Here is a 24,095-nt window from a genome sequence, read left to right as displayed (position 1 = left end):
GTCCTGGGCCCGCGCCTGGCCGGTGATGGACGGCTGCAGAGGAGGAGCTTGCAGGAGGGACAGACGGGGATGGAGAGTCTGTCCCATCCGTGTTAGCAGAGGTGACCATCGGATTATTTACTGGCTGCTCTCAACCCCTGAGCAGAATCTGAGGGCCCCGAGGGCTCTGGGCAGAGGGAGACGCCTCTGCAGGGATTCTGCCTCCGAGGGGTGTCCAATGGCTGCATGAGAAGCAGCCCAGGCTGGCCCTGGCCCGGTCTGGCTCAGTGGATAGGATGTCGGCCGATGGACTGAAGAGTCCTGGGTTCGATTCCAGTCAAGGGCACATACCTCAGTTGCAGGCTCGATCCCCAGCCCTGGTCGGGATGCATACAGGAGGCAGCCAATTGATGTGTCTCTCTCACATGGATGTTTCTCTCAGTCTCTCCCTCTCCCTTCCACTATCTCTAAAAATCAATGGAAATTCATAGGGAAGGCAGAGGTGGGTGGGTGGGTAGAGATCAACCAAAGAACTTGTATGCATATATACGTATCCCATAGACACAGACAATAGGGTGGTGAAGGCCTGGGGGAGGGGCTGAGGGTGGGCTAGAAGGGGTTCAATGCGGGACATATGTAATACTTTCAACAATAAAGATTATTTTTTAAAAAAATCAATGGAAAATATCCTCAGGTGAGGACGAACAACAACAGAAACGCAGCTCAGCCTGTGTTCCAAGTGGTTGAAGGATGCGTGTGTAGCATTCGAAAGGCCAGGGGAGGATTAGTAATGTTGGGGTTCGCAGAGGCAGCTCATTTTAGAAATCTGGTATTTGAGTGGTTCAACCACATTCCCTTCAGCAAACTCCCCGGCGTGGAGCAGATGGTCCCTCCATTAACAACCGTTTGCATTTAACTTACTGCAGGGATGTATGTACCACACGCCACCGAGCAAAGCGAAAGCATTCGGGGGCGACTAATTAAGTGTAAAGACACATCGCTTCACGCACACTTCTCATAGCTCACGGTTTTATTTGTGTCAAGCACTTATGTCTGAACTCTGGTATCTGCCCCACAATAATGGTGATGCTGAAATTACGTTCCTATTAATACTTCTGTCACACTCCTCCCCCGCCCACAGGAGGTTATCCTTTATATATCCGAATTTCCCTGATCGGTCAGCCACATGTTGTTTTTAAAAAAGCTAGAATGCTTGTACGTTACTACCAAGCCCACCAAATGCTTATTTTAAGAAGCCGGCTTTGCCTGGAAAATAGAACATACTCAATATACAATAGAGATGAAATAAGTCTACTCGCCAGAAAAGGCCGATGTCAGCCAAAGAGTGACGGACTTTAATGGGATTCTGAAAGTCCTTCCTGAATGCGGGATTCTTCTGTATCCTGCCTTCTCCCCCCCGCCCCCAGGGTCCCCTGGAGTGACCAAATGTAATTTTTCCTTCCCCTGCGAGCCCTCTGCTCTGACTCCCTCCCAGCCCCTGGATGCGTCTCTGAACCCAATGTGCTTCTCGAGCCCATGACCCTGACCTCGCTTTCCAGAGCAGGTTCCCTGAGGCCCGAGGAAAGACAGAATTCAGAGTGGCGTGCGGGACTGCGTGCCACAGAAAAGCAGGCCCACACTCCTCCCGGGTCTCCGAGGACCCGGCGGCATCTCTCTTTCTTCCTGCTCACCTCCAGGGTCAGTGGACATTGCGATTCTGTCACTGGGTGGCAAGGTGACTGCGGGATGAAGCCATGAATCTTTCATAACGACGGTTGTCTTCCTCAAGAGCCCTCCGCGCGAAATGTCAGAGCAGGCCAGCCATCATGGGGGGGAGGTGGGGGGATGGCTGCCCATCTGTGGCCCAGGGAGACGGGACAATAGACCTGCCTGTCTCCAGAAAACGCCCAGTTCTCATTCTCGTGGAGATTTCTCCCCGTGAAGAACTCCCGGAATACGGTGACGATGACGACAAATGGGACCTGCTGGAGTCTTTAAAGGGGAAGGAAAGGATTCAGACAGATAACAGGAGCGCCTTAACAAGGAGCGCTGGGGTGTGAATTATGTATCAGTGTCCATATGAACGCAGCCCAGCAACAGGGAAAAAGAGGAGTTCGTAGAAGAAGAAAACATATTAATGGTTCATACTGAGCAGGCCAATAGGTTGCAGTGAGACTAATACAAAAATAATTGAAAACAAAGCAAAACTGCTTTGGAAGTTGTCATATTCCTTTGTAGCTACTATTCCCGGGCCCATCATCACAACCACCATCGACTTAACACGTGCTCGGGTTTTGCCGACCTTAAGAATATTGAAAATAACTCATCCACGTGGGTCCACTTGTTGCATTTGATAGACGCGGGGACTGAGAGTGAGATGGTTTTAAGTCATGTCGTTTTTCTCCAGGAGCAAGGGGAGGAGCTGGGATTTGAACCCAGGCCTCCCTGCTCCAAGCCTTCCTCTGTTGCCTCGCCATGGAAACCAGGACTGGTTCACAAACCCAGGCCTCGACTTAATATTTTCTTATTTTCGTTTATATCCAAGACGCAGGGAAAATAATGCTGGCATCTTTACAAATGCTGCTGCTAGCAGCGACATCTAACAGAACGGTCAATACCAAGGAAAGGAGCAAATAATCAAATTGCAAAGAAGCCTCGTGGTTTAGACTCATCAATGCTAGGCAAACATTAAATGTGTAACCCGGGGAGATACCCTTTTATCTCTGCAGGACTCTTGTTTTCCACAAATAGCATTTCTGTTTAATGAAAACAGGATTAACTTTTATTGAAAACTGAGCCTGCCTATTCGGTCTGATTAAACACCAGGCCGTCCTGCAAACCCACACTGTACTCAGTGTTTCTGTGTGTCTGGAACAGGCTCACCTGTGGGTACATTTTCTGGATGTACCCATATTAGGGAAAAGAGTAAGACAGACGTGTCTTTCTAAGTGAGCATGAGTGTGCTTGCTTCGGCAGCACATATACTAAGTGAGCATGAGTATTGCAATAGGGCAGGAGATATTTCCAATCATTAGATCACAGTCAACAATTTGAACGGATTAATACAAACCATGCCATGTGGTTCAGCCTGACACACAGAGGTAATTGTTCAGGAAGAACCTTGATGAAGGAGAGACCATCCGAAGGTCCTCTGGAAAGCATCCTGCATCCCACAGGTCTCCCTCCTCCTGCACCTCCCACTGTTGCCATAGCAACCTTGTGCCTGTCCCCATCACTCCACAGATCCCATGGCTTTATGATTTAGCTTGTGACAGGCCTTCCATCCATCCAGACGGTAGCAACTTGAGGACAGGGGCTGTGGCTTCCCATCTCAGTAGCTCTAGCCACTGGCATACTGCCAGGAATTAGTAAGCACTAAACACAGGGTGTCTTAAAAAATGCATGCACATACATTTTATGAGCGCTCAATTGCTGTTTCTTCCTTTTCCGATTGAACCCACGGGGATGAATACTTATTCCACGCGTGGATACGTTGTTTGGGACACCCTGTGTTCGCGTGCTTACAATTATTGGCATGGTATTTTGCATTTTTCACGGTTCTTGAAAGGGAGGTGAGGTAGCTACAGGAGCCTCCCCATAATCCATGGTTGTGCTTTCCACATGGTCAACTGTGGTTGAAACTAGGAAACGGGAGAGCCCAGAAATACACATTTCAGAGGTTTCCGATCGCGTGCCGTGCCGAGCATCCTGCCCTGGTCAGCGGGACGTGGATCCCCGCTTCGTGCAGTGTCTCCACGCTGTGCCCGGTCCCCACCCCTCAGCCACTGATGAGCCAATTCAGGTATCCAATGGGCTGCGGTGGTATCACGGTGCTTGTGTTCAAGTGACCCTGATTTTACTTAGCAATGGCCCCCCAAAGGGCAAGAGTAGGGATGCTGGGGATTTGGGTGTGCCGGAGAGAAGCCGCTGAGTGCTTCCTTTAAGTGAACAGGTGAGCGTTCTCTGCTTTAGGCGCTGTATCATCTCACATCACCACAGGAAGGGTGAGTACAGTCCAATAAGGTATTTTTTGAGAGAGAGAGAGAGACCGCATTCACATAACTTGTATTCCAGTATATTGTTATATTTTATTATTATTATTATTGTTACTGTGCCTAATTTAGAAATTAAACGTGATCACAGGTATGTATGTATAGGAAAAAATATAGTGTATTCAGAGTTCGGTAATATCTGTGGTTTCAGGCATCCACGAGGGGTCTCGGAACTTATCCCTCGTGGATAAGGGGGGACGACTGTATTATTTCTCAGGTTACAGTTTGGGGATTACAACCCATGTGATTTGATTCCCTGTTCAATGATGTTTTACCCTCCCCCCCATTTTTTTGTTTTTTTATTACCAATCCCCATATTCTCGCAAAGCTTATACTATCATTTCTGTTTAACTCAACATAACTGGTTATTCTTTTCTCTCTTTAAGCCACAACCCAATCATCCTTAACATGGCAAGATGTTGTATTGCATTAACGAATGCAATCAAATGGATACACTGCCCTTTCCAAAATGAACTTCTTTCCTCTTGTAATAAGAGGGTAGTTCTGACATCCCCTGGCCTGGTCTACGTCTCTGTTACAGAAGGTGGCATGTTGCACGTTCCCCATGCTCCGTGCTGCCGGGGTTAAGAAGGTGGTTGCCATGGTGCCTTCGCTAGTAACACTGCGTACTTTGCCGCATGCTTGACCTCCTCCTCTGTGGGGGTCACGCTGGAACACAGGACAGACCCCATCTCCTGGGCTGGGATCTGCTGACCTCCCAGACTCACCGGGGCTGGAGGAGTGGGCGGAGCTCTGAGAACCACAGGGCCTGAGAGGCTCTAGTGAGTTGCAGGTGTCCCTCTGAACCACCCTCTGGTCTCTCGGATCTGGAGTCAGCCACGAGGCGGGCAACAAAAACATGGATCTGAGGCGGATGTGGATGGGATTTCTCGACGGCTCTGCGCCCAAGAGAATGCAACCCGCCGTCCAAGACTTCCCTTGCATCTTCAAGATTTCCTGAGAAGCACCTCTTCCTTTAGTTTTCTTTCTCTCTTAAAAAAAAAATCTTTTCCAAAGGAAATAAGGCATCCCCAAGATATTTTTGTCGTATACTCTCCATCCATCCCCTTACTCTCTACACTTAGATGACTAGCACATATTCCAGTGGAGTCAGCAAACTCATCGATGGGTCAGAATATGGAGCTATAGTGCCAGTTGTTAATGACCTGTGTGCATCCAGGATGACGCGTCGAGGGCGAAAATGCTTCCTAGGTATTCGGGTGTCCCCGAGAAAGTCAGCGCTCCGATCAGTGAAGATAACAATGACTGCCATCGCTTATTTCTAAAGAAACGTTTGTGCTCAGACAGAAACTCAAAATGTAGAACAGCAATTTACGTTACCTGTAGAGCATCGGTAGGCTAACTTGCTCGTCTATTCCCTAACAAATACACTGAGTGGCCAGATTATCATGCTCCCTGAATGCATAATAATCTGGCCACTCAGTGTGTGTGTATGTGTGTTAGAGGCCCAGTGCATGAATTCATGCATGGGTGGGGTCCGGCCAGCCTGGCCAGGGGGAGGGGACATGGGCGGTTGGCCGGCCTGCCTGCTGGTTGAACTCCTGGTCGAGGGGACAATTTGCATATTAGCCTTTTATTATACAGGATATACACTGAGTGGCCAGATTATTATGATCTCTGAACGCACGATCATCTGGCCACGCAGTGTAGTTACCATATCTAAGTTTCCTCTCTCATGCTTTTATTAGCCTCATAATTCCAACCTCCCATCGGCCATCCCCGCATTTAAGCTAAAATATGAGCTCATAAGAGTCTCGAATAGGTTCCCCTCTCAATTTCTAAAACATCAATGGCGCCATCACAAGTCTGGCTCCCCGAGGTGAAAAACGTGGCCATCCATTGCGGATACCCATAACTCTCTCTTCTGCCGTCCACTATCGCGGTCCTGGCCGCCCCCCCGAAAAATGGGTCACTGCTCTGCACTGTGACTTTAAGGGGTCTCCACCATCACAAATATAAGGAACACATTATTATTTTTTCTTTTTGTGCTCATTCTCTCAATCAATCTGTATTGATTCCTACTATGCGCCAGGCCCCGTTCTGGGCACTGGGGGCAGATCAGTGAGTAAAACACAAGTCCCCTCTGAGTCCAGATTCTGCTTACGCAACAGTATCATCTTTGGCTAATTTAGTTAACCATGCTGTTTCACATAAAAAAAAAAAACAGGGAAAAAAAAAAGAGGGAGGTCGACGAGATGATTCCATGGTTTCTTTCAGTGCTAAGAGAAATGATTCTGCAACGCTACGCCGCTCTGACTACTGGGCATACACCCTGCACGTATAATGCCAACCCAGGAGCTCATGATGATCTATTTCCAACCTGCCAAATCGCTGACCCCTTACACGCCCCCTCCCATCATCTCCTGGCCCACCCTCTCCCCATCTGTTCCCTGTTCCCAGCAGCACTGGAGGAGCTATAATTACACATGGATGTCACCCATATGTTGTAACAGCTTCGCTTCCCTGATATTCTGGTGAGACCGAAGGAGTAGAAGCAGCCGGGGCAGCAGCACAATGCCTAGACGAGGCGACACCCCCTAGCCGTAGCCCCGGCTTAGGACTGCTGGGCTCTCCTTTGTTCACTAACGCTCCCAAGGAGCCAACCAGAAGGCAACGCACCTTGAACGAAAACCAGCCTGTGGTTTCTACACAACGAAAAAGAATGAATTAAATATTAGTCCATCTCATTTGCCTTTAAAGACACGATTTTAGTTTATTGGTGTCATTAGAGTTTGAAGAGATTACATTCCAGAGGAATAGAAATCCCCCGGCATCTCGATTTCTCTCTAAAACACACCAGATTAAATCACTTGGCATTTCATTTTTTACATCTCTGCTGTCTCTTCCATCACAATTTCTCCAGCTTAAAAACAAAACACAAAATATCCCCATCGTTGCCAATGCAGCATTCAATTTCCTATCATTCTTCAGTGCACAGGACTTCCAAAGGTTCAGAATATAAGAGCAACAGTTAAAAAAAGAAAGAAAGAAAGAAAGAAAGAAAGAAAGAAAGAAAGAAAGAAAGAAAGAAAGAAAGAAAGAAAGGTGTTCCCTATTACGGCTAGCCTTTCCCTGAGATGGTCTCATTTTTCTCACCCAATGGAGTAACAATATAGAAAGGACGACAGCAAAAATTAGACCTTGCTGTGGAATATCAATCTGTTCTTAAGTGCAAATAATTCTCCTCCCCCCCTCTCTGTCACACACACACACACACACACACACACACACACACACACTCACGATGCTTTCCTTGACTTCCTTATGCCCAATGAAGAGTCCGATGACACTGGAGATGAAAGGAAGCTTGTTTACCCACGAGAGTTCTGCTATTGCTAATTCCTTGGCGGTCTTCACAGATGTCCTTGGCCAAGAAGGTTTGGGAGGCCCTGGCTAAGTAAAATAGAAGTGTCTCTTTGCTGTAGGACGTCTCATGTGCTCCTATACACACTGTGACTTCCTGGAAGAAAACACTGCAAACCACATTTCCCCCACGTGTCTGAGCCTGGCGGCCTTCGTTGGAAGAGCAATTCTGAGGAACGCGAATCCAGTATGACCTGCCGCTCATGAAGATGGGGAGGCTGTGCGTAGAGTGGCTGGGACTCACTCTGCACTCACAGTTATCAGCGCAGCTGCAGCTAGAACCAGTTTGGACTGCCAGCCAACATTCTCTTATAAAATAGGACAAGTAGCCCTGGCCGGTGTGCTCAGTGGTTAGAGCGTTGCCCCACACTGAAGGATTTAGGGCTCTGACCCTGGTTGGGGTGTGTGTGGGAGGCAACCAATTGATGTGTTTCTCTCTCACATCAATGTTTCTCTCGATGCCTCCCTTCTACTCTAAAACAAATGGGAAAATATCCTGGGGTGAGGATGAACAAAAATAAATAAGCAAATAAATAAATAAGACAAATAATGATCTTGAGATCCTAATGTTTTGTTCTCTGTCCTCTCTACATTCCTAGCACAAGACCAGTTGCCTTAGGCACCCGTCGACCAGAAAGAGCTGACATGGTAGTGATCCTAATTATATAATGTTCTGGACCGGGATCTATAGACCAGCGGGATTTATAAGGCTCCTGTATCACATATTTAAAAACTCTATCCATTCCGTCAATGTTTTTTCAAGTGGAAGTTCAGAAACATACTCATTGGCCAAACCCGTGGTTGGCAAACTGCAGCTCGCGAGCCACATGCGGCTCTTTGGCCCCTTGAGTGTGGCTCTTCCACAAAATACCACGGCCTGGGCGAGTCTATTTTGAAGAAGTGGCGTTAGAAGAAGTTTAAGTTTAAAAAATTTGGCTCTCCAAAGAAATTTCAATCGTTGTACTGTTGATATTTGTCTCTGTTGACTAATGAGTTTGCCGACCACTGGGCCAAACCATAAGTAATTTAAAAATTGTCCTTTCTCCCTTTGCCGCTGATTGACCTTGTTTAGATACAACTTCACTACTGCGAGACACACGTAGAAACAGCCATCCCGCGTTTACGTGCAGTACTGTTCGTTCCGGCTAAGCGAGCATGCTTAGTCCTAAAGATGGCTGTCTGAACTGGAATACAGACCCACATGGAAATGAAATCAACCTCTCTCTCCACACAGTCAAATGATGACGACACAGCCCTTGACCTTCCCTCGTTTGGTATTGTGTTTGCAGACTGAATGGGGATGGTGTCCCTACTGACCCCACGGCCACATGGCTCCACACAAACTCTTCCAGTGAGTGTCCACCCGCGGCATGGCCTCCTCAAGTGTCGGGAAATTCCTCTGACCCTCGGGACAAAAACCACCAAGACCTTCCCAAGATGCCAACCGCGGAGTTCAGGTAAAACACAACTGCAGCCGTGAGGACTGATGCGGCACCCCGTCTCCCCTTGCTTGCTCCCGTGGCTGTAGCTAAACTCCAGCTTCCTCTATACATGGGGAGTGAGGAAGGAAATGATTTCGTTTTTCTATGATGTGGTATTTTGCCCAAGGATCTGGATGCTTCTTAAGAAGGAGACATCTTTCCTTTTTGATGACCCACTCGTTTAAAAATATCTATGGCGCTGGGGAAGCGAGGATAAAGGGACAGGCTCTTAAACTGGGTTGTTTTTCTGCACCCTAACCAAGTTCATAATTTAATTGGAGGGATTATTAGATACATTCTCTCCTTATAATGGTGCAAACCTCAGAGGAAAATGAGCTGCTTATGCATAGTTTCTCTTTTTAATTCAAGCAATCCTTAAGGATGTAAAATATATGCTTCAAATCGGGATGGTACTCGGTCGTCCACTTCAAATGGGTTCCTGACATAAATGTTTATTTTAAGTGTTTCCATTGGAGTGAAGTAGCAATGTTTGTGTTTTCTAATTTTTATTTATGGTTACTAAGCTTCTCATTTGAATACTCTTATTTACTGAACTTCATTCTCCTCTTAAAAGAAGAGCAAATTAAATTTAAAAATCTTAGATGGTAGAATAGTTAAATATTCATTTAACTTGGAAAGAAAAAGACTTGGGGGATAGGATCATTGACTTCAAATTTACATAATTTTGTTGTATGAAAGAGGCAGACACTTATGTTCAATATGGTTCCAGAAAAGAGAATATAACCCAATAGGTGGAAGTTAAAAGAAAAAGCAGATTGCCTTCAATGAAGAGATACACTTTCTTAAAATAAACCAAGGTAGTTGGCCATTTCCAAGTTGACCCAGGAATATTTGTGGCTTGTTTTACTATTTGATGATGCCCATGAAGCAAAAGTCGTTGTTGGTATTAAACGTTTATGGGAAAATATGAGAACAAATTAATACTGAGAAAATGCAGCTCAGTTCTTTTTTCCTCCCCTTTTAAAGTGAGAAACTATCATCACAATTTTATTTTCACAGTAAGACACCGGGAGCTCACACAATACGACGAATTAGCCCAATAATACATAGAGAGTAGATGAAAATGAGGGAAGGAGTTCCGATAAACACTCCCAGGACATTCTGAGAGGAACAGAGCCCCAAGGCCTATGGGCTAAGGACGCAATTGAAAGACGGCTCCTCGGGGAATCTCCTGGGTCTCCTGCGTGTACTGAGCTCACGCCAGGCTGGGGTGGCTAACATAATGACAAAGCATACGGTTTCTAACTAGCAGCCTGATTTTGTCCTCTTACTGCGTGAGGGATGCTTTTAACGTCACAGAACTTCTCGGGTCCTCAGTTTCCTCACCTGTAAAATGAGGCTAAGCAACACCTCCCTCCCGAGGCTCTAGTGAGGATTCATGGGAAGAGGGTACCTGGCCAGAGCCTTGTAACCTGAGTGCTATACAGACGTGAGGGATTACTACGTAAATACTGACCTATTGGGTAGATTCGGTAGAATGTCCTTAACTCATCCCCCTCTCCTTGCGATTTCTCCCTCCTTCCCGGATTATTTCTCCATTTCCTTCAGAAATTACCACTTCAATGACAGTATTCCACAGAGTTCTGCAAGTGTTCCATAAATGACCAGTCATTCATAATTACATGGGGAAAGAACCCTATCATTTCGATGTCATTCATTCTCTAAACTTCAAGCATCACATGCGAAGAGATACTATCCAAACGTGTATATTTCCAGCTCAGACCTCTTTCTGCAACACCAGAGGAGTGTTTTCAAATCCTTACGTGGACCCTCCACTCGGATTCCTGCTAATGGCTTTCCTTCACATCTGATTGGTCCACCAAGTCCTATTGGCGGGGTGAGCAAATCTCAAACCCACGTGTTATGATGGCTTCTGTAGGATTTGGGGAGCTTTTCTGGGCTCTCCATTTGAGCATCAGGACTTGGAGTTCCAGTTGCTCCACAACTAAGCAATGGCCTAGTCCTCCTGGTCTCTCCCTGCATCTCCTTGTCCAACACAGTCATTCCATGGCTTTGGAAAGCTGACATATAAGAACCCATAGAACTTTACATTTCTATGGCCTGGGGGACTCAAGGCCCAAGGTAAGAGTCCTTTAGACCCGTGGTCGGCAAACTCATTCGTCAACAGAGCCAAATATCAACAGTACAACGATTGAAATTTCTTTGGAGAGCCAAATTTTTTAAACTTAAACTTCTTCTAACTCCACTTCTTCAACATAGACTCGCCCAGGCCGTGGTATTTTGTGGAAGAGCCACACTCAAGGGGCCAAAGAGCTGCATGTGGCTCGTGAGCCGCAGTTTGCCGACCACGGCTTTAGACCATCTCCCAGGATTTGTCCAACTACTTGGAGCTCCTTACCAGGTGTGCTGTTCTTAAGCACAACGGCTCACCTAAAATATCCCTCGGGCCATGGCTGCTCCACATCCTAAAGTGCGTATTTCAAGACACCGGGCAAATGTCACATCCTCATCAAAGCATTCGCGAGGCTTTCTGCATTAAATGAGCCACGTCTCTGTTGCCAGGGCACTTTCCCCACCCATGTGGTAAAAGCACTGAACCCACATGGTCCTCCTTTTCTGTTTACATGTCTGTGCCCTTGTGGGCATCAGCTTCTTGTGAGCACTGACTACAGCCTTGTGCTTCTCCATATGTCCACCGTCTAACCCAGCGTCTGGCCCGGGTGGAGGATGAGTAGTTACTGGTGACAGAAGGAAGGTGTTATAAAAGCAGAGTCTGTCGGGTGGTGGTAAAACCCAACTTCAATGATTAGGGCTCCCTGGGAAGAATGAACAAAGGCCAGGCCCCGTGCTTTGGCGCCTCTCACCTGCCAGGCGAAGAGTCAATATTTTGGTAGATTTATTCACATTGCGGCTGAGAGAAAGACTCAGTGGACTTGCAGGATGACCGGAAGCCTTTTGTCCTCTGCAGATCCCTTGTGTGCTACATGGTTTTCCCTAAATGATTTGAGGAAGCATGGGGGTGCCCGACTGCTTTTATACTCTGCAACTCCCCGCGGTGTTCTTGCTTACCCAAGATCACACACTTTCCCATGAGGCGTTTGGAAGCCTTGATTCAAGAAAGTGAATTTCCTGGGTATAGCAAACACCAAGGTGGTGACATTCAAACAGGGAGGCTCTACGATCGTATCTACTTCCTTCTGAGGGTGACGGTGCGGGGCCTTTCTCACTCCTGACACCCAGCCCGAGTGGCTCTGTCCCTGGGCCTTTCCGCGTCCTGGGACTGGAGAGGGACAGTGGGTTCCATCTGGGGCAGCACCAAACTGTGTGTGTAGAAGTGGAGCTTCATGCTAGCAGCGCCTGGCTCCTTTCTCAGAGATGAACTGCAGAGGCTCAGAAGGCAAAGCTATTGGTGCCAGGAGTAGCTGATGGCCAGCTACCTGTAAAGCGCTTGGGTAGGCGCTGCCAAGGGTAGGACATGGGTGAACACCACGGAGGAAAATGACTGGTGATTATGTTGAGGGATACTCTCTAACAAGACAAGTAATAGAGATGCTGGTGAGAGTTTTCTAGGCCACTGAGGAAAGGTCTCACAATTCGATCCTAACGATCTTGAGGTTGAAAAAGAATTTCTATTATCTTGTGACTGAATCCAGTACCTTGAGCCATTGCGGACAGCACACCTTACAGACAGAGGAGCGTATCATCAAATGTTCACGTGTCTTTCCAGTTTTACAATGATTACCATAAATCACATGACTTCCTTGAAACTGTTCACCTCAAACAAACACTACATAAGGCTGAGTTTTTGTTCTCTAAAATCAATGCCTCTGACAAACGTAATGTTCAACTTTTCAATTTGATTAGGAAATGCTGAGGAGGAAACAAAACACTTCACAATCAAAACTTTCCTTGTGTAACTAAGGAAACATTTTGTACCTTAGACTTCACAGCCCATGGGTTTAGCTCCCCGTCGGTATAAAAAGATGTTCGGAACAAACATCTCCTCCCCATCCCTCCTCTCACCTCTCATTTGGGTAGATTTTATTTATGCATTAGACGACCTTTTTTGGCCATTAGAACCATCTTGCTTCGGCAGTTAATTAACACAAGTACCATAATTTAATACAGTTAATGCTACTTGATGTCCTTTAATGTACCTTCCATTAGTGATATTATTGTAGGATTACCCTGTAAATTAAAATGAGATCAGGACGAAGAGAGGCACTCTTTAATTAAGGTGCTGGCACACTGCGCCCGTCTATTACTCATTAGGGAAAAACAGCCTGATTTACGGAAGGAGGACATCCATAAGTCAGAATCAGTCCCTGGACATCGCCAGCAGCCACCTCCTTGCTCCGCGATGGGAATCAGCACGCAGCGAGAGGGAGGACGTGGCGGTAGAAGAAGCAAGTAGCCTAAGAGGGCCGCAATGCTTACGATGGGAGTTTAGGTTTTGTCACCAGTAAAACAGCTCTCAGGTGTGTCACATGCTAAAAAGAACCTAAATGCGACCTTCGTCTTATGACCATAAACACCAAACAATGCCAGCCAGTATGAAACATAACCACCAAGTGCATTTGGGCACAAGAAATAAAGACCTGGCCTTCATGGTCAGCCAACTCCAAGATCCCCCACCTGCTTTTGTTGCCTCGCTTAGCATTTCAAGGTGAAAAAAAAATCTTGTATTCTCTGCCCACTATTCTGTGGCCATTTCCCTACTGTCCCCAAATAACCCACGCCAGTTCCCACATTATTTGTGGAGTGGCAGGCAGAAAAAAAAAATATCATTAAGATGGTCATACACAGACATGGAAAGGCACGTTACATATTGCGATCATCCCATGAACGGAGGAAGGAGGAGCGATGGAAACAACTCCTTGGGGAAGTTTCCGTTTATGATATTCTCGAAAAGGAACCCTCAGAACTTTCTTTCCGGGATCATCCATTCCCCTTCAAGGCTCCCATCGATGGCGTGCTGAGGAAAAGACAGAGGCCGAACCGTTCAAGGGTGAAGCGTCTATCAGCTTCTACGCTGACAGACCTGCCATCCAGGCTGCCGTTCCTCGCGTGGCTCCACGTTCCTTATATAACTTAGGAGCTGGAGACACGCCCGCGCCACGGGCCTCGCTTCTGTGGTCCCTCCCCCAAGACTAAAAATACCCCGGCCATCTGGCGCCTAGCACAGCACGCGCCAACATCGGCTCTGCCCTGAGGAATTTGGACAGGAGTTTGGAGGTGACAGAAGGGGACCCGACGGGAGGGGCTCACCTCTACTGCACCTTTGTCTCCTGCCCAGCTGCTTCCTCACCAGCTTACCGGTGACTGGTGGTCAGGAAAAGGCAGTGGGTGAGTCCCCGTGAAGGGAGGGGGGCGTCTTCAAAACTCCTGGGGACCATTGCCGTGCAGTTGGAGGGTACCACCGGGGTGAGGGGTAAAAGGAAAGTACATAGTACATCTGGTGGGGTTTTGCCCGGCCGGTGTGGCTCAGTGGTTGAACATTGACCTAAGGACCAGGAGATCAAGGTTCAATTCCTGGTCAGGGCACATGCCTGGGTTGCAGGCTCGATCCCCAGTAGGGGGTGTGCTGGAGGCAGGCGATCAATGATTCTCTCACATCATTGATGTTTCTATCTCTCTCTCCCTCTCCCTTCCTCTCTGAATCAATAAAAAAATACATTTTAAAAATCCTGCCTTATTTTGTTAAAATTTTATCATTACTTAATTAAACGTAGATGATTTATGTACCATTTCTGTTCTTATGTTCCATATATTCTGATTTAAAACTATCCTGACATTTTTAGAATGATTACTGCCTTGGTTTGCTTTCTTATTTCCATTTTGCTGTTACCGTTCACTCGTCTTTCGTTTTCCCAACTCCTCACCTGACGCTCCAACCTCCACCAGTTGGTGATTTTGGTGACATCCCACACTTAAAAGATCGGGTTGAAAATCTCTGCTTTGGTGGTCCTGGTTCTAATGATTGAAGCTTCTCATGTAAACACCCTCAGCGTTCTTGGTGACGTGCTCAATTGTGTGTCAGGTACATTATCAACACCTAAGGCAGGGGTCCTCAAACTTTTTAAACAGGGGGCCAATTCACTGTCCCTCAGACCGTTGGAGGGCCGGACTATAGTTTAAAAAAAAAACTATGAACAAATTCCTATGCACACTGCACATACCTTATTTTGAAGTAAAAAAACAAAACGGCAAAAACACCCGCATGTGGCCCGCGGGCCGTGGTTTGAGGACGCCTGACCTAAGGCGTGCCTGACCGTGACCGATGCTGCTTAAACTCTTCCGCCTGTGCCTGCCCCACAGCAAGGAGGCAGCCTGACTCAGGCCCACGTGGCTGCGTATCTCTTTAAGACAAGAGCACCAAAGAAACGGAAAAAACACAGCTTGCCCCTTTTAAACAAATGTGTTGTTTTCCCTAAGTGTGTTTGGCTCCGACTGAACCCATTTAAAGAAATACAGCTTCCGTTTCAGAGATGTTGGCGCCAGAGAACAAAACCACAGAGAAGCCTCCCTGGGGAAGGCCCTCTCCTGCATCTGGAAGCAACAGGAAGATGCATTGCTGGTTTTCCAGTCCCCGTTCTAAGACGCGCGTCCCCGCTTTGTTCAATTCTACGCAATCCCGCCAGGTTCCGGCCTCAGGACAGCAATTCTGGGCTCAGGAATCACTGCTGAGTGAGAAGGGTGTCAGGTGCCTCAGGACCAACCCCCAGGCTGGGGCCCCTGAGAATCCGCTGCAGTAGAAATTGACAAACATTCTCCAGTTGCAAGAACAACCCCCCTTGCCCGCCCCCCGCATTTCCTATGAACACACCCGTCCTCTCTCACGCGGGAGGGACGCGGGAGGGATGCGCTCTTACCTGCCATGGACCTTGATGTCCGAAATGGCGTAGAAGTAGCGCGCCAGGTGCAGCTCGTCCACGAAGATCTCCCCGACGGCTGGCCGCAGCAGCCGGAGCCGCAGGTCCGTGACCGTGAAGAAGTCTCGGAGCTTCTTGGTCGTGTCCAGCTGGCCGTAGAGGGAGGCCATGTTGCGCAGCCAGGGCCCGGCGAAGAAGGCAAACCTGTCCTTGATTTCGAAGTGGATGATCTTGCTGTTGGTCGTGTAGCCCGTGGAGTACTCTTCGGTGCAGATGATCTCCAGGACCGTGTGCTGAGACAGGTCCTTCACGGACTTGGGGTCCATGTGGAAGGCGTCCAGGCAGTCCGTGGCGTAGTACTGGTAGGGCTGCCAGGTGCGCCCGTAGTCCAGGGACTTCTCCAGGATCATCTGGTCCGGGCGCCCCGACTCGAAGGTGATGACGATGTTGTCCGTGAGCTCGATGGTTTTGCTCCAGGACAGAGTGATGTTCACCTGGAGGGGCTTGGGGTAGTCCTTCCAGGTGGCCGACTGCCAGAAGGTGGAGGGGTGTCTCCCCTCGAAGTCGAACATCAGCTCCGGGGGGTGCGCCAGCTCGGGGGTGCTCGCGTCACACTCGTTGTTGCACATGTAGGGGTTGCCCTGGGGAAGAAGAACACAGAGGGTGCGTCACACACGGGCTGGGCACACGTATGCCATCCTCCTGCTGCTAAGAGGCTAGGAGAGGAAGGGAGGGAGGGAGGGAGGGAGGGAGGGAGGAAGGAAGGAAGGAAGGAAGGAAGGAAGGAAGGAAGGAAAGAAGGAAGGAAGGAAAGAAGGAGAAAAGGAAGAAAGAAAGAAGAGAAAGAAAAGAAGAAAGGAAGAAAATAACGTGTTTGCAGTAATAATTTTTTTAAAATATTTTTTTTAATTAATTTCAGAGAGGAAGGGAGATGGAGAGAGAGATAGAAACATATATGAGGAGAGAGAATCATTGATCGGCTGCCTCCTGCACTCCCCACCCTGGGAATCAAGCCGTAGCCTGGGCATGTGCCTTGACCAGGAATTGAACTGTGACCTCTAATTGTGACCTCCTGGTTCATAGGTTGACATTCAACCCCTGAGCCATGCCAGTTGGGCTGCAGTAATCATTGTTATTTGCCCTAACTGGAGTTTCCTATTTGATTGCTTAAAAAACAAACAAACACGAATGCTAATTTTCTTGCCTGGTTTCTTTCCAGGGGCGCGAGGAAGTGGGAACAGTTTACTTATCGTGTCTGTGTTAGACCCATAACGGGGCCCCAGAAGCCCCCGAGACACCGAGCGGCTGTCTGCCGGCTCCAAACCGCCGCGGCCGCTCACGGAGAGGCTTTAGGAAAAGAAGGAAACCCCTCCGCGCCCCCAGCACGTGCCTCCAGAGCCCCGCTCCTCGAAAAGCCAGGTTCCAGGCGCAGCTTTGGAATGAGCACCTCGCCGCAGACACCCGCGTCCTGATTGGGCAACCACACCCCCGGGGGACACTCGCCATCTATCTGCGTGGCCTCCAATCCATCATCCTTAAGGGGGTCCCCGCACCACAGAGTCTGCGATGAGAGCATTTACTTTGCTTGCCACAAATCATTAGAATGCGGGCTGCCCCGGGCTCTGGGGCTTGGCCCACACATCTGCCGCCCCATCAGCCAGAGGCCCGGGGATCGCTCAGGAAGCCGGGGCGGGCGGGCCTGTGCTCCGACGTATCAGAACAGGACATGCCAGTACTTAACGGGGAGGCTGTTGCAAAGGGCCAGGGGACCATTGCGATGCGCCCTGCTGTCCATGGACGTGAACCCTACCATTGTTCTCCGCCTCACCAAGGCTCCTTCCTCCACAGGCCCAAACAAGAAGCTGAGCAGGGGCCCCTCGTCCCGCGGCCACAGGTGACAACACCATCTCTGCTGCCCCCGCGGCTGCTCTCAGCCCTCACCTGCAGCTTCTCAGACAATCCACCGGCTTCCTGATTTCTGTTCATCTTGTGTTTAAGCAAACAAGGGGTGTCATTGGCAGCCAGCCCTGCAGGTGTTTCTGGCTGAGCCTGACCTGGGGAATGCTAAGCAGAGGCAGGAGGAAGAATCACCCTGGGACCCTGCCCTGAGGCTTCCTCTGGGAATTGCAATTAGATTCTCTTTATTCCCCTTTTTCCGGAGCTGAGCGCTTGTCCTCACCATCAGACCTGCGGGCTGCACGGGCGGGGTCTCAGATGATGAATTTCCACTTCACTTCAGACGCGGAGGCTCAGTTTCCGCTGACTCCGGTGAAATGTGAGGGGGGCATCGGAGACCCGCCCGGGCCCCAGAGGCCGCCTCTCCCACCCCGTCAGCGCCTCCTGCCCCTCGCTCTCCCCCATTAACGCAACCGGATCCCAACGCAGCAACAGGTGCGGGACCTCGCGGCGCATAACTGAGCCTGGCAGGAGGAAGAGGAGAAGGCAGGGATCGGGGGACAGGACTGTTTCAGAAATACAGGCCGGGCATCCGCGATAATGGAGATGTTGCTGCACCTCCCTCTCGCATTTCAATCCCCGCTCCTGATCCCAGCGTCTGTGGCGCTATTTATAGTGTCCCCTTCAGAACGAGCCAGGAGGGGAGAATAAGTTTCTGTTCCAGGTGGAATAAATCACCAAATTTATTATTATTTAAACTCTCTTCAGCATCCCGGGGAGCCAAATGCAAAACTCCGCGAAGCAGGCGCGGGCTTTTTACGGAGGGCTATAAATACGGTGGAATCTGTCGGGATTTATAAATTCTAAATACATGGAAATGCACATTTGACTGGAAGGGGTCAGATTTACACAGATCACACCTTCCTTTGAGATGTACTGAGAAAAATACAGTCCCTTCCGATTCTAGCAGCACGTAGCCATCTGCACCATCATCAGCGCGGATGCCGCCCCCTCCTCCTGACATAGGCGGCTCCCCCAGAGGTCTAGGGCCGTGGTCGGCAAACTGCGGCTCGCGAGCCACATGCGGCTCTTTGGCCCCTTGACTGTGGCTCTTCCACAAAATACCACGGCCTGGGCGAGTCTATTTTGAAGAAGTGGCGTTAGAAGAAGTTTAAAAAATGTGGCTCTCAAAAGAAATTTCAATCGTTGTCCTGTTGATATTTGGCTCTGTGGACTGATGAGTTTGCCGACCACTGGTCTAGGGGATGGGACACAGGATGGCGACTCGGCAGGGCACCCTGAGGGAGCCCCACGCAGAATTTCCTTGACTTCAGCAGAGATGCGCAGAGCTTCTCAGAGGGGCAGAGGAGGAGGCGTGGCAGAGTGGTCCTGGGAACCGGTCAATGCTAGCACACCTGGCTTAGGAAATACCCAGGAAGATGTCTGTCTAAATAGCACGCATGCCTATAGTCAGTCAGAGGCGTCGCCGACCATCACCAGTTATGTAGCATGTAAGGGCCAGACACTTTGCCTACGTTATCCTGGGTCATCCTTTTCAGCCCCACCTTACACAGGAAACTGAGATACAGGGAGTGTGGAGGAAAGTGCCGAGGGTCACACAGCGAGGTCAGGAAGGTGGCAGAGCCGGGCCCCCTTCTCCTGCCCCTGCCCTGGCCGGTTTGTTCAACCCCCAATGGACTTCCTATGATGCAGCCGAGCCTTGGAGGAGGGTAGCTGGTACCAAAAGAAGGGTCTAAGGTCCAATGAGTTTGGGAAGCACAGCCTCACATAGTCTGGCGTTCGAGAGCTCTAATGAGCATGATCACACGTGAAGTTAAACTTTCCTTAGCTTCCTGTGATACCTAGTTTCAGAAGCTTATCAGACCATGGACCCCCTGTTTGTTTTAGGAACCCCTGCTTCTATAGCACATAGCTAGTGCACTGAAGAGCATCCTTGGAGAGTCTCTGCTCTGTATGACTCTTCACATACATACATACATACATACATACATATTTATTGATTTCAGAGAGGAAGGGAGAGGAAGAGAGAGATAGAAACATCAATGATGAGAGACAATCATTGATCAGCTGCCTCCTGCACATCCCCCACTGGGGATTGAGCCCGCAACCCAGGCATGTGCCCTGACCGGGAATTGAACCATGACCTCCTGGTTCATAGATAGCTGCTCAACCACTGAGCCACACCGGCCGGGCTATACTGCTCTTAAAACGGTAAACAGGTGGACGCCAAACAGGCACCGCACAACCCAAAGCTTTAGCCCTTTAGTGAAGACACGCCGGGTGAAGCACCCAGCCTCTGCCTTTGACCACAGGGCCATTCTGCTGGGGCTCAGTGGGACGTGGGCTCAGGATAAACGCTCACATTCCCATCACGTTGTCAGCCATCAAGACGCCTGCCAGGGCCAGGAGAAAAGGTCCCTGCTCTGCACCGATCTGCTGCTTTAGGCACCAAAAACAAACGAGAAGAGCTTCGTGCATTCGCTAAGTGCCTGCTGTATTTGATAATTATTTGATAATTATTTGATAATTATTGATTGCCTGTGGTGTCACTGTCGTTAAGGCCCTTGTCTTGGCTCCCGAGACACAGCAGTGAACATATCTGAGTCCTTGCTTTCGGCAGTGCGTCCCTCTTTGTTGGGGGGGAGGGGGAGGGAGATGCACCAAGGAAACAAATATATAAAGTTTTATAACGTTACATGCTCTGGGGAAGGAGGCAGCCTACTGAAGGGAGGAAGGGCAGTGGAGGAGGAATTCTGATGGCGGTTTTACATTGGGAGGTCATGAAAAGTCTCTCCTGGGTAACGTGACATTTGAGCAGATTCAGAACAATCCCCAGTTTACACTGGAGATGATCAGAGGTTGACCAGAAGGACCGTTTTGTCCTTCATCTACTTCTCTCGCCTTCGTGGTAATTTTAACAGCATAGCAATTTATTGAAATTGATGGGTAAACAAATCATTTCACATGAGAGTCTAAACCAAATGACTGTAGATACCAAAAAAAAAAAAAAAAAAAAGGAGAGAAATCAATAGAACTGTTCTTGTTTCCTACTCACACTCTTTTTAGGAGATTACTGATTTGCTGGCCATTAACATAATGACTGAGAGACAATGACATTGCGAGAAAATTAGCAGGATTAAAAATATATATATTATTCTGGCCCCCTGAGAAGAAAGCTCACATTTTAGGTGAGAGAGAAAAAAGTAGAAGGCTGAAGAGGCCGAAGATGTTACCATTCTATAGAAAAAGAGAGCTGGGGAAGAGATTTTTTATGCTAAAATATTTAGTGTCAATATTTCACAAGGTTGTGATCTGTAATGCTTTTGTTACCGAGAATTACCAATATGAAAACAATTGCTGTTAAAGGGATTAGATTAATTGCATTTTCAAGTACTTCAACCCCACCCTAATCCTCTCTAATACCACCAACAAAGAAATTTCTATAAGAAAAATAACTTCCCCCTACTTGTGAAAACAAAGAACTTCTTGCTGCTAAATCCAACAGATTCGGGCATTAGCAAGTATCAGTAATTATTTCGTAGCCAGCAGGCATCCTAAAATAGATCTTAAGTCCCACTAGCAGCGGATCCTTAACTGTCTACGGACGAAAATATTTTATGACTGTGCTGATAATCCTGACACCCTTAAGAGAGGCCTACATCATTAAACCGACTCCGCTGCTAAATATTTTTATAACAATGAAAAGAGGAAGGAGGTGGTGGTGCTTAATTTCATTTTTAAAATAACACTAATATTTTACCTCTGGGAGCACTGAAGTTCGTTTTTAATTAGCACTTTGCCGCCGAAGTGGAATGTGTTGTTATTCTTCCCTAATGTGCTTTCAGAAGTTCGAGGGATAAGTACAATTCCAGACCCGCTTTTATTGTTTCTGCAGATGGGAGGGCCTCTCTTCTGACCAGGGACACCTTTGAAAACCACCACCTTCCACCTAACCTCTGCTAGGCCTTCAGAGTTAAAAAGAGGAAGAAAGGAAGAAAATCCTAGAGAAGCAGTATTCCGGCAATGCCTGTGGTTCCTGCTATTTGGAACTTGCCCTTCCCATCTTCACTCACTGGCAAGCTATCGGGGAAAACAGTTGGAGATGTAGGGAAGTCTCCCGGGAGGTTTTGCGATTGCACTGAGTCTCGTGCCAAAGCAGGCACGCGTGTACGTACAAGTGTCTGTGCGCAGCGCCCGGGGTCACACGTAGACGGATTGTGAAGAACCGGGAGGCAGAGCTAGCTCACACCCACGTGCGTCTGGCGGGTCCTTGCCTGTTGGATCGGTGAGAGGCATGCTGGGATAGCACACCCCACTGCTCTCACTGTGGCCTGGAGGTAGACCCCACGAGGGCTGTGTCAGTGTCACCCATGGGGCCCGGCCCGGAGTGCTCTGCCTCAGGCCGGCCTGTAGAGGGTGCGTTCTTGACTTCTGACCTCGTGCGGGAAAGATTTCACAGGACGAGTCCAGGTGATGTGGACAGCTCGTTTATTAAAGCTGGGGACAGTGACGCAAAGGACTTAAGGTAGATGAAGCTCCCGGACAGAGCCTACGCAGGGCGCTTTGATGCCCTAGAAACGGTGTGGGGCCCGGCCGGTGTGGCTCAGGGGTTAAGCATCAACCTAGGAACCAGGAGGCCACGGTTCGATTCCCGGTCAGGGCACATGCCCGGGTTGTGGGCTCGATCCCCAGTGGGGGGCCTGCAGGAGGCAGCCGATCAGTGATTATCTCTCCTCATTGATGTTCCTCTTTCTATCTTCCGCTCCCTCCCTCTCTGAAATCAATATAAACATAAACACACACACACACACACACACACACACACACACCACAACCTACATATTATGGGACTGTCCAGCTTTCGATATTCTAAACCTGCTACGACAGAATTACTTATGTGTTTGTCAGAGCGTAAATCCCAAATTTGAGTTTGGGGAATGTGGCCGCCCTGAGAACCAGGGAGGAGCGGGAGCTCTGTGTTTGAACTGCGGCCGCTCCATCTTCTAACGAGACCCCGGCGCATCCCCAAGGCTCCTGCCCCCACAGCCACGCTCCAGGCCCGGGGCAGCCGCTGCTTGTCCCGTCTCCGGCCTGACGGTACCGACACCACGCGGACCTGTTCCTCGGGGACGAAGAGAGTCGGGCGTCGCCTTTCTGCAGCCGGAACGCTGGGAGCCACGTCGCAGATTATGGCCCTGACAGACACCTGTGCCGGTCCCCACTGGGGACCGCGGTCAGCACTTCCAAACCCCAGACAGCTTCCGAGGCCAAGACAGGCCAAGTTTCTGAGAAGGAGCCAACTCCATTCTCAAGCCACAAGCCACAGAAGTGGATCCCACAGAACAGCCTGAGTCATTACTTTGTACAGACAGGAGAAAAAAGGAAATATTAATGGAATCCAGGGGGTTTGAAAGTGAATGTCGACAGAAAAGCGCTGGAGTAAGATGACATTATTTACAATCGGTAGGAAAGTTGCTTTTTAAAATCTACGGTCTTAAAAAAAATAGCACTTAAAAATCTTTGGTACGAGATTTGGACTTCAGTCTCAAAAGAGATGAGGAAACAAACCCTTGAGTGTTCATAACGCACAGCTGAAGCGAGCTGGCTGCGTTTTAGGTTAAAGCCGTGGTCGGCAAAACTGCGGCTCGCGAGCCACATGCGGCTCTTTGGCCCCTTGCGTGTGGCTCTTCCACAAAATACCACGGCCTGGGCGAGTCTATTTGGAAGAAGTGGCGTTAGAAGAAGTTTAAGTTTAAAAAAATGTGGCTCTCCAAAGAAATTTCAATCGTTGTCCTGTTGCTATTTGGCTCTGCTGGCTAATGAGTTTGCCGACCACTGGCCGTTAAAGTAACTCGAGGGGAGTGGCACTATCAGGAGAAGGGGGGGGGGATCCTGAGACCGCCCCACGGTGTGGGCTAGTGGGAGCATCCTGAATTCTGCAAGTTTTCACTCGAGTCTCAGAAACTGCTGCCTTCTTCTCTCCCGGGAGAAAGCAAGTCCGAGACCCTCCCACGTGAAGTCCATTTTCAGAAAGCCAGCAGCTTCCAGAGGAGAGAACAGCAGCGCGGCCACAGCCGTGTGGCCACTCCATCAGGAGAAGCACGAGGACCTGAGGTGACCCGCGTATGACCTTTGCTAAAGCGATGCTCTCTGGGGAGTCCCTGCAGCTCCCTCCTACTCCTCACCCCTCCCCCTGTCCGACTCCTCCCTTCCCAGCTCACTGGCTGTTCATCGGGCACCCACCACGTTCAAAAGCCATTGTGAAGAGCTCAGAAATAACACACCCAGATGTCCCCACGTCAGGAGTGGGGAGGAGACCCACACGAGCAATACCCTCATGCTCCTCCAATTAGCTGCTTGTGCTGCTGGAGTGCGTGCACTGGGGGTTCCTGTGGGTAAACAGAGTCAGCAACCAAACCACGCAACTG

At 49.0% G+C, this 24,095-nt stretch overlaps 1 protein-coding gene across 2 annotated transcripts in view; it reads right to left on the bottom strand.

Annotated features, from left to right (window-relative positions):
- NTNG1 (netrin G1) overlaps positions 1-24,095 on the bottom strand; it is a 238,329-nt gene that overhangs the window by 105,701 nt on the left and 108,533 nt on the right. For both annotated transcript variants that reach the window (XM_079761405.1, XM_079761406.1), the window contains exon 3: positions 15,751-16,391. In XM_079761405.1, the coding sequence (XP_079617531.1) occupies positions 15,751-16,391 (641 nt within the window). The remainder of the gene's footprint in view (positions 1-15,750; positions 16,392-24,095) is intronic.

Source organism: Cnephaeus nilssonii, assembly GCF_951640355.1.
Source record: "Cnephaeus nilssonii genome assembly, chromosome: 21".
Classification (NCBI taxonomy): domain Eukaryota; kingdom Metazoa; phylum Chordata; class Mammalia; order Chiroptera; family Vespertilionidae; genus Cnephaeus; species Cnephaeus nilssonii.
Note: the sequence above shows the minus strand (reverse complement) of the source record. Positions and strands in the feature narration are given on the sequence as shown.